The sequence below is a fragment of the Strigops habroptila genome, chromosome 4 (genome assembly GCF_004027225.2).
Source record: "Strigops habroptila isolate Jane chromosome 4, bStrHab1.2.pri, whole genome shotgun sequence".
NCBI classification, from domain to species: domain Eukaryota; kingdom Metazoa; phylum Chordata; class Aves; order Psittaciformes; family Psittacidae; genus Strigops; species Strigops habroptila.
In genome coordinates, this window is record NC_046358.1 from 12,191,337 (window position 1) to 12,206,025 (window position 14,689).

At 37.1% G+C, this 14,689-nt stretch overlaps 1 protein-coding gene across 11 annotated transcripts in view; it reads left to right on the plus strand.

The window, feature by feature from the left end:
- NIN (ninein) overlaps positions 1–13,941 on the plus strand; it is a 69,736-nt gene extending 55,795 nt beyond the window's left edge. For 6 of the 11 annotated variants that reach the window (XM_030484864.1, XM_030484863.1, XM_030484865.2 and 3 more), the window contains 4 exons: positions 390–488; positions 4,407–4,598; positions 10,094–10,207; positions 11,166–13,941. In XM_030484864.1, coding sequence (XP_030340724.1) covers positions 390–488; positions 4,407–4,598; positions 10,094–10,207; positions 11,166–11,375 — 615 coding nt within the window. In that variant the 3' untranslated portion in view covers positions 11,376–13,941. Of the gene's footprint in view, positions 1–389; positions 489–1,407; positions 1,446–1,529; positions 1,591–4,406; positions 4,599–5,719; positions 5,855–7,770; positions 8,249–10,093; positions 10,208–11,165 lie in introns of those variants that run through there. The other 5 variants (XR_003991247.1, XM_030484867.1, XR_003991245.1 and 2 more) reach the window with 4 other exon arrangements.
- The last annotated feature ends 748 nt before the right edge of the window (positions 13,942–14,689 follow it).

Here is a 14,689-nt window from a genome sequence, read left to right on the forward strand (position 1 = left end):
GAGGAGCTGATTGTCTTCTGTGCTTCTGCAGAGCACGCAGGGTGGAAGTCCTGCCAATGTGCTGCAGGCCTTCTAGTCGGTTCTAACAGTTCAGTGGTGGAACATGAGAACCACAAACAAAACGTGGCCTGTTCCAAGTGCTCCTCAATACATAGCGCTTACATTACCACTTCTAGATGCACTTCTACCCTGCCTATTCTTTACAACTTGTCAGAGGTGCTGCATAACATTGTCTTAGACATCACTTTCAGCAAAGCATTAGACTTGTCCAAATACTTATGTCTTTTAATCTTGAATTGTCTTCATGTGCAATGATTTGTGACATATTGAGGGGGGAGGATAAAATAAGGAACTACTACCTTTCTAAGGAACCTTCTTGTCTTTAACAGATCAGTCAGATGAATTCTCTTGAACGTGAACTGGAAACCAGCTCAGAAAATGAAGGGCTAAGGAAAAAGCAAGTGAAACTGGATGATCAGTTAATGGAGGTACTTGTCAATCAGTGCTGGCTGTACTGCATAGTGTGGGGCTTTCTCAATATCTTCCTGAATGTATGAATTTATTTAAAAAACAACTTTCAGATGTGTAGGAAAAGTGAAAACTTAATGGAAACTAGAAGAATTAATCTCCCCCAGTGCCTAATCTCATCTTTGTGATCAAGATGTTAGTGTGACAAACTGGCTTCTCTGAAGCATGTTGTGGTTTATCATAATTCATGTAAGGCTTCAGATATAAAATCAAATAGCAAAGAAATTTGTTGCCGTGCTTGAGGCACTTTCCTCTTCCTAAAACATCTCATCTCAAGTTTCCTAACTAATATTTGTATAATGCTGCTCTTAATGTAGAAACCTGTTCTTACTACAGGAATAATTTGCTGAATTTAAGCCTTGCTACCTTATCTGGATAATGATAGGGTAACAATTTACCCAAATTGCCTTCCTTACAGGAATAGGCAAGCTTAACTATGCTATCCCTTCAGGTTAGGCTAGACCTCCGTGTTGCCTCTCAGCAATCTTACCTTAACTTGAGGTCTTGAATTTGAGATTAAAACATAATATTAAAAAAAACCACATTGTAATTTTGACTTATTCCATAAATCAAAGCATCTTCTAGATGAGGATTTTTCAACACTGTTTATTAAAAGACTTCATGTTTTTCATCAAGAGAGCAAAAGGGAAACATATTATGCTGAATATAGTATGTTATTAGCTATAAAATTGTGAAAACTTTATTAGAAAAGATCATATTTTTTACAAGTTACTGAAAAGACTGTTTATATGCCATCTGTTTTTATTTATATGGTCTTAATTGAGCTTTGGGAAAACTCCAAACACTGTTAAACTCTTCAGTATAAACACTGAGCATGGAATTGTGTTTTCTCCTAAAATTTGTATTTCAAACATGCAGGACTTTTGTTACTCCTGATAACATTTTCCCAGCAGGTGTGTATAACATTCACTTAGCACTTTATGACTTCTAACTTTCTCTTTTGTGCCTGTTCTCCTTTTGTTTGTGGCTAACCTGTCTAGAACTCAGTGGTTGGAACTAGCAGAGAAGGGTGCAGTTCTCTTTCTGAAATAGTGTGCAAAGGTAGAGCAATCATTTTCAATGTACTACCACAGCATGGAGATAACATTTTTCTTTTATGGATGTTATTTTTTTTTTCTTCTGTGCATCTCTTAAGTAAAGAAGCCACTATTCATTTTCATAGAATGACAGAATGGTTTGGGTTGGAAGGGACTGTAAAGCTCATCTAGTTCCACCCCCCTGCTTATAGGCAGGGACACCTTCCACTAGACCAGGTTGCTCAAAGCCCTATCAACCAATTTCAATGTAAACTTTTTACTTTAGCATCTGCCCAAACCTCTTTGTGGTTAGTATATATCATGCAAGTTGATTCTTTATGCCAAGAAGTTGCATACTTCTAAGGCATTGCCATGAAAATGGAGAGAAATAACCAATTGCATCCAAAAGAATTAAACTCAGCATAAGAAAATGAAAAGTGGTTCAACTCCTTCCTTCTAACCCATTGACTGTGAGGCTTGAAGGTGTTTGCATATTTACTCTGAGATCTGCATGCTTTTTCACCACTGTCAAATGTTTCCTTAATTAATTACTTATTAATTAATAATACTAACTGAAATGTGATCACACTTAGCATCATCTCTAATAGTTTAGCAAGTTTGTTACTGTTCTGCTTTCTTCCACAGAATAATGCAGCAAGTCTATATTGTTTTCATTACCCAAGCAAATGGTATTTATTTTCAAGATGCTGTTAACATTGACTGTTTTTTCAGCTCTTTCATTAGATACTCATGTACATCACAACATTACAGGGAAATCCTAAACAAATTCCATCAAAATCTCATTATTTTCACTGTTTATATTGTCAGTAAAAGAATAGCTCCTTTACAGTCAAGTTGATTCAAGAGACCCTCCTTACAGCTTAAAGAAAATACAAATAGTTTTATTTTAAAGTTCTTTAGCATATTTTCTGTTTACCTGGGCCAGCAGAGATGTACAGATGCAAACATGGCCAGAAGAGCTGTGCCATTATGAAAAATGCTTAGTTTTTTACATTACAGGTGAGCTCAGTAACTGAAATATGTTATAAATTGAGGCCTTAATTCTGCCACTTCTGAAAGGAAAATTCAGACCACTAACATAATCCTATATGCCTTTTCCTTAGAGAATAGAGTAATGGCTTTGAGATAACAGGTGAGAATTTTATGATGATGTCAGCTGGGGACCTTTATGGGAAGAAAGCACTACTCATGCAAATTCAAGCTGCAAATCAGCTTGTCTGAAATATCGGGGGATTTACTGTACAGTTCTGGTCTTTCCTTGGTATTATTAACTCTTACAATGTGAGCTAGTCTTACCTGAATTTCCCTTTAGTCTAGAAAAATGCTAAATTGTTTCACGTGACTATCTTAGCTCATAATACTGCCTACAAGATCATGTAATACTGGGACAGTTTATCTAACTTGGTCTCTTGTGGTTGCAATGCTACCATAGTAAGGCAGTCAGAAATGCTTCTTTTCTAGCCACTTCCACCCAGTGACTGTCACAGCATTGCTTGGCAGCAGCACTTAATGAAATGATGTGGGGAAGCTAAACTGGGACAAGTCTGAGCTGCTCCCTTTGCTGTAGCAAGGACTAGTAAGAGTGCGATCCTTTTGTCCCACGTGACATGCCTAGTTTTACCAACAAAGACTTTTTTGGTAGCATAATTTTAACCACCACCATTACACACAAATTATTTGTTCGTCTATGCTGCCTTTACCTTACATAGACTTGCTGATGCATTTCGTAAGCTTTTTTTTTTTACTTCAGATTATTACAAACATCCCTTTGTATCTCAGAACCCCTCTGAGTATACTTTTGCTTATGCAGTACATATACTCAGGTCTCCAGACTCAGTATCAAACTCTGCTTGTGGCATGTCTCAAAATGAAAATCATAAAATATGTTAACATCTCTACAGTTAGTAGTGAACATAAGGAAAGATATATGGGGTTCCAAATACTGAATTCTGAATAACATAGCAGCTGGCATCAAATTACTTAAGTCATCATACATGACATTGAAAATTCATTTTGCTTTTGAGAATGTCCTCTCTCCATCCTGGATTAAAGATGAGAAATACTCAGCACGGGTGGACAGTTTCTTCAGCCTGCCTCATGCTAGTGCTTTTATTTGGAAGTGGGTGCTATTTTTAGAAGAGCTGCTGAGATCAAAGTTAAAATTAAAAAACACCATTAAGTTAAAGCTCACCACAGGCACATTTAACTATGACAGGATTTCATCGGAAATTCAGTGAATTTATAATTCAAGTCTGAAATCATAGAATCCTAGGATAGTTTAGGTTGGAAGGGACCTAAGATCATCCAGTTCCAACCCCTGCCACGGGCAGGGACACCTTCCACTAGACCAGGTTGCTCAAAGCCCCGTCCAACCTGGCCTTCAGTGTTTCCAGGGATGGGGCAGCCACAGCTTCTCTGGGCAGCCTGTGCCAGCACCTCACCACCCTTGTGGTAAAAAACGTCTTCCTAATATCTAATCTAAATCTACCCTCTTTCACTTTAAAGCCATTCCTCTTTGTCCTATCACTACATGCTCTTCTAAAAAGTCCTTCCACAGCTTTCTTGCAGGCCCCTTTAGGTACTGAAATTATAAATCAAAGCTCATATTCCTTTAGATTTCAGAACTGCAGATAAGATGCATCTTTTTTTCATTGGAAAGAGAAAAGCTGCCTCTTTACCTTCTGAGTTCAGGCTTGTTTCTCTTTCATACAAGAAATCGTTCAAGAGTAACCAGATGTCTAGTGCATCACCAAAAGATACCTTGTATGAAAGAATGGCAGTGCTGCTTTCTCCTGATGGCTGATTTACTCTGCTCTTCAGATGCTCCACTCAAGCACCAGTGTGATACTTAGCCACTCACCGCACTCCCGGGAGCTCCAGCAGCAAGGCTGTGCTATGGTGCCCAAGGAACAGTTCCTGCAGCTCCAACACCAGCTACTACAAGCAGAGAGGAGGAGTCAACGTCTTCAGGAAGAACTTGAAAGTAGACCCTCTGAAACAAACATGCAACAGGTAAAGCTCTCATTACTCTGAAGGTTACAACTTTAAAAGGGTATCTGCTTAGTTTTCTGGGTTTTTCAAATTCTGATGAGATCCGTTCTCTGTTTATGCCAGTTCAAAAATTAAAATGAAAATTCATTCTATCAAACATATGTACAAAACAGCCCTTTGTTATTTAGCATATTCAGCTTAAGCCATAGCTTAATTCTGAAGTCCTCTTAATCTTTTTGAGCTAAAAACCACTCCCATCCACATACAACTGGCTTTTCTTCTTCTGATCGATGTGCAGTAAGTGTTTATAGGTTGGGTTTTTTTATTTTCTTTACCTTATGTCCATGTCTGGAACCATTGTTTTAAAAAATACACTACACATATTGCACAAGCGCATACTCATCGCACATAAAATACTAGTTTGGGCTGTTGCTGTCACATGGAGTTCTGTCAGCTGTAGTAAAGCAGAATTCAAACAAATTAATCCTTTTTATAAGGTCAGCTCATCTTCATCATTTGGCCATGAGAAAAGATGTTGTTTGGAGAACACTGCTTTTCCTCGGAAATGCCAATGTTGAAGTTTCTGTATGATGGTAACAGTCTAATTCCAAGGAAGATTACATCCACTGCACATATTAGGCAGAGTCACTTTTAGTAGTGTTTGTGGGTTTTAACATGTAAAACTGAATTATAGGCAATAAGTAGAACAATTTGTCTCTCCCATATAAAAATTAAGCTTGGGGATGAGGTTTACCAAATCATAGAATCACAGAATGGTTTGGGTTGGAAGGGACCTTGAAGACCATCCAGTTCCAACCCCCTGCCACGGACAGTGACACCTTCCACTAGACCAGGTTGCTCCAAGCCCCGTCCAACCTGGCCTTGAACACTGCCAGGGATGGGGCAGCCACAGCTCCTCTGGGCACCCTGTGCCAGTGCCTCACCACCCTCACAGGGAAGAACTTTTTCCTCATATCTAATCTAAATTTCTCTCTGTCAGTTTAAAACTGTTCCCCCTTGTCTAAATCTCTAAAACTTTGGCTCAGGCTATAGGTCCTAAATAGTATTACAACTTTATGAGAAAAGATAAAGCTCTAAATAGCTTAGATAAAATACTAACACTTTTATTTATCTCTTAACAGGAAAAAAAAACCCACCAAAAAAACCAAACTTTACATTCTAAACTCAGATATCAGTTACACTTTTTAAAAAAAGAAGACCAAGACTTTGAAGCCTAAAAATACCTGAATGTGTTTATAGGACATTCTGGAAAAAAGGTATTATGGAGAGAGAGTATATACAGTTACAGTTTCTGAAGTTTCCAAAACTTGGAGTAAGAATTCTTTTTAAGAAAGGCATAAAATCAAAGTTTCTAAAAAAAAAAAAAAAAAAAAAAGAACTTAACAGCAACTAATCTAGGATAAGTAAATCAATTGTAAGGTTCTTTCCCTTTCAGCTGAGTCCTAATAGAAGTGCATTACCACAGGTTAATGTGCTTGGTGCCAGACAGTGGCAAGTGGAGCCTGCCATTTAGTTTTGAAATCAAGAAAAGCCATATTATAGCCGCAGCATCTGCAAATGAACGTGCTGTGTATTGCATTAGGAGGGATGACTTTATCATTTTGCCTTTGAAAGCCTGAGAAACAATTTGCAAACTAGTCACATCCTGGAACTTGCAGTTCTACCGATAAATCACTTCCACATTTCCTGTAACAGCTTTTATTCTTGAAAGCTTCTTGAATTTAAAAATACTTTCAGAGAGGCTTTGCAAATATTTGCTGTCAATGCACTAATGCACTTAATCCATTTAATTTTTTCCTATCGTGTTTTTTTTGTGCTTATAGTGAATCAATATTCCAGTTTATAACATCTCCTACAGCTTTTTTTTCATGGGCTTTACTAGATAACTTCCTAAAATCATTATTAAACACATGCATTCTACAACTATAAACAGGGCCAAATTTGTTTTAGTTTGTGTCAACTTTGACATTTCCGTAAGCATATCTTGCTTTAATTCTGACTGTTAATTTTTCTGCATCATCCTGATGTTCAGGGTTAGCATGTAGTTGAGCTTATGTCCATTTTAATGTCCCCTTTAGCATCTTGAAAAATTGCATCCTAGTCCCTCTTCATCACCTTTTCACCAGTGAGTACAATGTCAGGTTATCTCCATGCTTTCTGTGTAATTTTAATCACCTAGTTTTGCTGCTGCTGCTTTGCACTCTGCAGCTTTCTTAGATCCTGAGTCCTTCTGTGTAATAAGGTATTCAAAGTTATCCCCCTCTGCTTTGGAATTCTTGTGTTCATCATGCTTTGCAATTTTCATTGCTTTTTTGATCATGGCTATGGTGGGCTGTGGTTTTATTCATTTTACAGTCAGTCTTGAGCTATTGTCCTCCAAAGGCTACTGTCATAAGTTCAAATTTCACTAAATTAAAATTCCTGAGCCTTTTCTGCTGTATTTACCTGTGTGGACTCTTCCTAATTCCCAGTGACTGTTTCTGCTGTGTCTAGTGCTGTGATTCTTACCTGCTGCACAGTAACAATGTGCTTGTTCTCATATTGCTTGCTCAACGACTAGATTTGGGAGCCTGTTAATGACCCAATCTTTCCTTAAGTCCTCTTAGAACCTCTGCTAACCTATATTTTTGTTCAAAGTTGCTCAACTTCCCCTTTCTTCAGTTCTATTTCAAAATTCAAATCACCTCTGACCAACTGCTTGTTCTCCTGTCTTAGGAAAAGACTTACTACTAGGTTTAAAATACAAATGCAAATAAGCTTTCAAAGGCAGTCAGTTGGACTGTACTTTTCAGAAATGTTATTTGGCAATCTGAGGTTTTATATATACATACATATAGAGAGGCAGATAATTTCCCCTGAGAAACAACTACTAATTGCAGTTAATGCCACTGATGTTTTTAAATCCCTCAAAACCATGGATGAGCCATCTGAAGAGTCCTTAAATTTAGAAAATGCATCCTGAATATCTCCTCAATTCCATATGTGTAGTGCTAATACTAATATTTAGAGAAATATAATATGTAATACTCTGCATATTTTCTTTTGCGTGCGCGTGTTTTTGTCTTGTGTTGCTTGCTTGGCTTGTATTGGTGGTTTGCTTTAAGTATACATAAGTATTTAAAAGAAAATGTGGATATCAGGGTGAAGTATCCCACTTGCCTTCTTTCTCTAGGCCTTGCTACCGGAGCAACGAGCAGTGCATGCAGATTCCTACCGGAGGATTGGGCACCTCTGACAGCTTGGCTGCTTATGATCTCATTCCTTACCATGATAAACACACACAAACACACGAACTGGCATAAGCTGAGAAACTTGAGGATCAAATTATTTTGTACTTTTTCTAAAGAAAAAAAAAAAAAAAAAAAGTCTCCACAGTGTTATTTCCTATTTATTTGTCTAGAAGCTATTTTGTGCAAGTTCATAAGCTGTCTTTTTTAATTTGTTGCAAAGACTTTTTATTTATGTTATTTAAAATATGGGGTTGTTCAGTGTGGAAAGAGACTATTTTTTCTCAAATGGAACTAATTTTACATGAGATTTGAAGAAAACCTGAGGTGTTTATACTGCATTTTTGTATAAGATGTATAAACTTTTTAACAGGGAAAGATGACATTTTTTGATGTAAATGAAAAATAAAATTTTTTTAAACATAATGTCTCTTGTCTTAATAGTATCAATAGTTTCAGCTTTGTGAATAAGATTTAACAAATTTTAGACAAGATATTTGTCTTTGATACTGAGGATTGTCATATCAGGACTTCTGGAAAAGATTTCTAATAGGGATGTATTTAAGTACAAATACTCAGCTTCTCCTTAGCAGATGTACCTGCACATATAAGAAAAGAATTTGCATAGTACATGGGCATATTCTGCTACTGTGGCCATAAAGTAAACAGGCAGTGCCAGAAAAGGGAAAATTAACACACGTGTTTCTTGAACAACATTCCTTATTCTTTGTCTCAAATTACTAAATTAAACTAGATTTTTAATTCTTTAAAAGCTTAGCAAAACACCTCCTTAAGGCCTATGATTTTTTCTAGTTGGGAGCCACGAACCATTTCAGCTGTTTGTTTTCAAAGATCTTTTTGCTCCTAACTTTCTAATGACCTTAGAGTTAACACTGCAGCTGGCTTCTCTCATTAAACATGAACTAATATGAAGTTAGAACATTCTCAAAACAACTTTAAGGCAAAAAAACCCCCAGGTATCACAGGTGTTGAGACCACTATAAATACTTAGTTTCCACTTCACTACTCACTCAAGGCTCTTGCAACCCATATGAATTTGTAATAGTCAGCTATGTTTTTGAATTCCAATCAAATTATGAACAATAGCTCAAGATAACTTGGCTAGAAAGTCCCCTGCAATTTCTGCTTAGTAATGCTTTTTTAATCCAGAAAAATATCCAGTCCAGCAACACTGTAAAGCTGCTTTCTGTAGGACTCCAACTTTTTTCCAATTTTTCACAAGCTAAATAGTCATATGGCCCCTTATATAGATTTAAGGAGTTTCTGGTGTTAAAACAAATAAAATGTTGAGTGGACTTCAATCAATCCCCTAAGAGGATCTTTCTACAGTGATTTAGATGAGCAACTACCTACCTGAAACGTTCTTCCCTCAGTTTTTCATTTATCTTCCCAGACATGTGTGAAGGTGCTTTGGTTTTGATGGTATTTCCTTTGGGGGAGGTTAGTGTGCTCTCGAAGTTAATCTTTTCAGGTGACTTCCTAGAATTAGAGTAACACAGTAGCATTAAAATGAAGAATCCCTTTCCTGGCTGTCAGTGTCTTAAATTCACAGATACAACCAACCTTTCTTGTAGTTCTGGTGTTTCTGTTTTATTTGGGAAAATTTCATTCAAATGTTGGTGTAATGGGCACTCTAGTAAGTTACTAGACTGTTACGTCATTGAAGAAAAAGAGGAAAACCATTTTAGAGTTACTATTTGGTAAACATTGGTTATGAACAACAATCTTAAAAAAAAAGTAAAAACCAAGTTTGAGTAATAGCATCCTACTTTTTTAGGAGATTACTTCATTTCAAAGGGTCTTTGGTGTGGGACAGTTGTACTGTCAGACTTGCCCTTATGACTTCACCTTAATTTTTTCTAAAATCATTAAGATTTAGATTGGCATTTTGTTTCCCCCATTCAACAGAAATATGGCAGCACCTAAGAACATGAAAAGGAAACTGACTATCACAGTTAAGACAGAACTTACATTTTATATCAATTTTCCTTAGATCTGGTAATCCCAAGTGTAACTTAGACTTAGAAAACTAGTTTAATGCTGCAGTTGTCCTTTCAGTGTTGCCAAAATAATTTGCTTCCATGAATAGTTTATTCATTTAGCCTACTCTCTAAAATAGATTCAAATGTGGAGTGCCAGCTATTTTCTTAAGCATAAACTGGGGAAAAAAAGAAAAGAAAAAAGAGAAGACTGGCGAATGTGAACTGAATTTTGTTAACTGATTCTCATGTAAATCTTGCTTTTCAGGGGGGTCATGAGCAACTTCTAAAAATGATGGAAGAACGCATGGTGGATGTTGAACAGAAACTAAGGCATGTGAAGAGACTTCTCCAAGATAAAGTAAATCAGCTGAAAGAACAAGTAGGTGTTCTTACTCTCTTCCTCAAATTGTCCCCATTACTTCTGTAAATAATTAAGTGGGCACAAGCTACCAAGTCATTCTTGCTTAGAATAAAGTTAAAGGTGCTTTGCTTTTTATTTAATGCTTCTGAGCATTAAAGTACAGCCTATTTGTCTAAAACTTCCTAAAACTCCAAATTGGGCACTGAATCCACCACTCATCTATTTCCTAAAAGCTATGTTTCTTTGGTATGCTTACGCACTTAAAGTCAGGAAACAAATGTCAAATTCCGGACAAGTATCTTAACTGGAAAAATTGCTTAGAAAAGAAGGACAAAGAATTTCCTGCTGAGTACTGACAGGATTACTGTACAATTATTGACTTCTCAATGCCTCTTGCCCCAATGCTCCTTTTGCTTGACATGATTTTGGGGTTTTTGTTCTTGCCCTGCTTTCTTCAGAAGTCCTCAATAGTGTAGGAAAAGGTGGCTTTTGAATACTTAGGCATGACACGATGACAGCATCTGCTTTCTAGTGAGGTACAGTCTCCTCTTTCACATTTAAGGAAGTGCTACACTAGCAGGGTCTCCTGCCAAAGACCCTTCTCAAAAGCACATAGGCAAGGAGGAAGTGTATCTGTGGGATCACTGGTCTTGTGGATCTGCTTGTGAACTAGACTTAGACTTAGAGGACAAATGTTATAAGGCAGTACTCATCTGACAAGATTCAGCTGAAGCCCTCTGTCATCTGCCTGATCTCCTTACAAAGTCTTTCCAGTTTCAGAATATTTGTAGTATCTGTAAAGACTCCACAAGCATACAGGTTTTTTACAAAGGAAAACAAGACGAACAGGGGAAGGTGTCTTCCTTTGGAGTTTCAATAAACACATTCACTTACTTCCCCACCATTGTTCTTGCTTTTAATTTATATTTATTTTCCTTTTAATTTGCTGAGTAATTCTGTTCTATTCGCAATTCAGCTTTCCAAGAACACGAAAGCAGATGCAATGGTCAAGGATCTCTATGTTGAGAATGCACAACTGCTGAAGGCTTTGGAGATGACAGAGCAGCGGCAGAGAACTGCTGAAAAGAAAAACTATTTACTAGAAGAAAAAATTGCCAACCTCAATAGAATAGTAAAGAACTTGGCATCCCCATCATTCAATTCAGCATCCGAGATAAGGTCATAACAAAGCTGTGCAGTATGCCAGAGTCCTGTGCACTTTACTAAAATCTTCATTTTTTAGCTTTTCACTGTGTTGCCTTTTTGTATGGGTGTATTTTAGTTAACAGGTACCTTCAAGGAGAGGACAGAGCTAAATCCCAAACCAGACACTGCCAAAAGAGAACTTTTGTTTATTCCCAAACTGTTTTTCTGCTAAGTTTTGTCTAAAAGTAATCTTTGCTATGTAAAAAAAAAAAAAAAAAAAGACACTTTTTTTAGGTTAACTTATTTTGATGCTTTGTTTTTAATTTAAAGTATAAGTTCTGAATTTACTGTACTGAATCAATTATTCCTATCTAGATTGAAGCCAAGGTCAAATGCAAACTTGCATTACTGAATTCACATCTTTAAAATATTTTTGGCTTTCTAGAATACTTCATGCTCCAAAGCCAGTAATATTGATAGGTCAGTCTTCAACACTGTCAGTATAACTGGTATTGAAAGCAAGACTTTCCTGATATATCCTGCAAACTGATTCTGGTTTCTGTAAAGCAGTATGTTCCACTTGATGCATTAGGCTTCTGGGTTATTCCTCATCGCTTTTTCTCTGCAGAGCTCAGAAAAAAAAGTTTTCTTTAAAATATGTAAATAGACTACTGCGTCCAGCTAAGTGTAACAGTGCTTCGTCTGAAGAATTTTCCCAGCTGACAACTGAAGACTGCTACTCTTTTTTTATAAATTTTTTTAAGCTGTGTTGCCAGACAACTTAAAAATTGTAGAGGCCTTAATTTTTTTTTTTTTTTTTTGCATGTGAAGATAATTTACTAAAGAAAGGAAGAGTCACTAAGCTGAAGATGTGAGGTTTGCTTATATAATTTGTAAATTCTGTAAAGCAGCAGAGCATGTTTATTAAAGAACTGGAAGAAGAATGAAGAGGGGGATTTGAATAATTTCATCAGTGAAATCCCATCATTAGGCCTCACAGATGTGGACCTTTGCCATTAACGCAGTGTTTGTTTCAATCTGAGTGGTAATTTGGAAAGGCCTGTCTTTTGCAGGAAGTCCTAGTATAGAATCCAAGTTTGTAATTAATTGTGAGAAAACATATTCAACGGGACTATGAAGAACTCAGGGAATAATAGCCTAAATTAGCTTCCTTCAACATTATAAATGTGGATATTAATGTCAGTAGGTGAAGAGAAGTATGAATTAGGAAAGGCAGGACAAAACAAATTGTATTTGGATGAGTATTACCTTAGTACTCCTAGACTGATGGGCAGAAGTTCTGTGGCCATGAAGGTTGCAGAGCATCAAGGTTTGTAATGACAGGTAATATGTCCTATTTGATCAGCCCATGAGGCTGGGGAGATGCAAGTTCTCTGGGAACACCTTCAAGGCTGAGAGGGGTCTAAATTGGAAGCAGCTGAGTAAGAACTTGCATGCTCGCATGCTTGTATGTAACCTCCTACTGCAAATAGCCTAAACACCCTACACCTGCCTTGCCTCCATCAGACTAGTAAGACATTTAAACAATGTAAATTAGTGCAAGGGGCCATACTGGCAATACTTCAAATGAGACCTCTTCATATACATGTGAATTGAGAATGCAGAGAAGGAGGGTAAGGTAGTTTGTCCCTGAGACCACTAGTGAGGTGACAGTTCTGACTACACTTGCAATGAGCCAAAAGTCCCCCAGAAATGGGGATAATATTGCCTACAAGCTGTGGAGTAACCTGGCAAATGACTTCTCAGTACTGATCAGCATGTGGCTGTAGGGGATGATCCCTATGTCCAAGTGGTTCTTAGCAATTTTGGAGGGTTGAGGGACTGAACTAGACACACAGGGTGATGACCTCCTCCTCCTCCTCCCCTCTTTTCTGCAGGGAATATAGTGGAAATGGAAATACAATCATGTAAGAAGAACACATTGGAGTATCACAAATTATTTCACTGCTATGCTATTCTAAATGGTTTTAGTGGGTATTTCTCCAATTCAGGGATTTACATATCGCACTTCTCAGAGGCTGCAAAAAATTTTTCACTGTGTGTCAGCAATATGGTAACTGAGCACACCCTAAAACCATGCCTATGCTAGGAAAATTAGCAACGTTTCAAAATAGTTCCAGGAAACAATCTTAAGCAGGTTCAGATGATCAGAACTGTATTTGGAAAAATATTATTAGCTAGCACATTTTAACACTACTTCATATCTTGACCTAGGTAATCTTCTAACACTCAGTCTGTGACCTGTGTCTGAATGCCAATGAGAAAGAATGAGTACTTCACTTCAGCTATTGTGCAATTAATTTCACATTACTCAATTTTAAAGGTTAGACTACTTAATTAATTCTTTTAATCTCCTGGTAGTTACCAGGCTTTTCTAAACCAAACATACAGACATTTCTAGAGCACAGTACGAAAAAGGGAGCCAGGATGTTGGAATAGAAGGGAAAAATGGAGTAAAGAGACTTTGACTCCTCCCTTTCTCACCTAACTTGCTCTACTTTTCTTTCACTTAGCTTCTAAAAACTAATCTAACCACAGGAGAGAGGAGGAGGAGGAGGAAGATGTTTGGTAAATATTTCTTAGACGAAATATCAATTTCACTGGAATACTTGTGTGAATTAATCCTCAGAAGTGCCTTTGTAATTACATATTCTAGAACCTTTCTGTACTGTACTGGTTTTGTGGCTACAGGATAATTCAGGATAATCCCTTCTCAAAAGGAGGGAACACAGAGAAAAGAAGTGCTGCTTACAAACGAGCATCATGTTGCTTCTTGGTTCATTGTGTCAGCTCAGAAGATAAGCAGCTAGTTTATAAAGTCCACACTACTGAAAATAAGCATAGAAAGAAACACATAATTTATTAAGCATTAGTGGTCTTTTGTGCATGAATGTGTCTCCTATGCAGTATAGGCTTTTTAAAGATACCAAAGTATTTATTGGTATTGTACCAGTCAAAAATCACTGAATTTCTAGGCCTCATTCATTACAACAGGTCTTGTCAATTAAGATATTAACAACTTTGTCACCAGAAGCTGTTTTAAATGTTTTCAACTGTTGCTTTATGAATCACTGTGAAAATAAAGGCACATGGATATCTCGGGTTGGGAGTTTGGGAAGAGGAGAGACCCCAAGTTAAATTTATGTGTACTAAATTCACACAGTTGAAGTGCTACTTGTCAATTTAGAAGTATTTAAAAGTATACATTGTCACACGTTCTCTAATTACTACTTTAAATACAAGGAAGATTGAGTTCTTTGAATTCTGATTGGAGAAAAGGCGGGGGGGGGGGGGAGGAAGGATTCTACCATGTTTTAACTTAGCCAGATTATG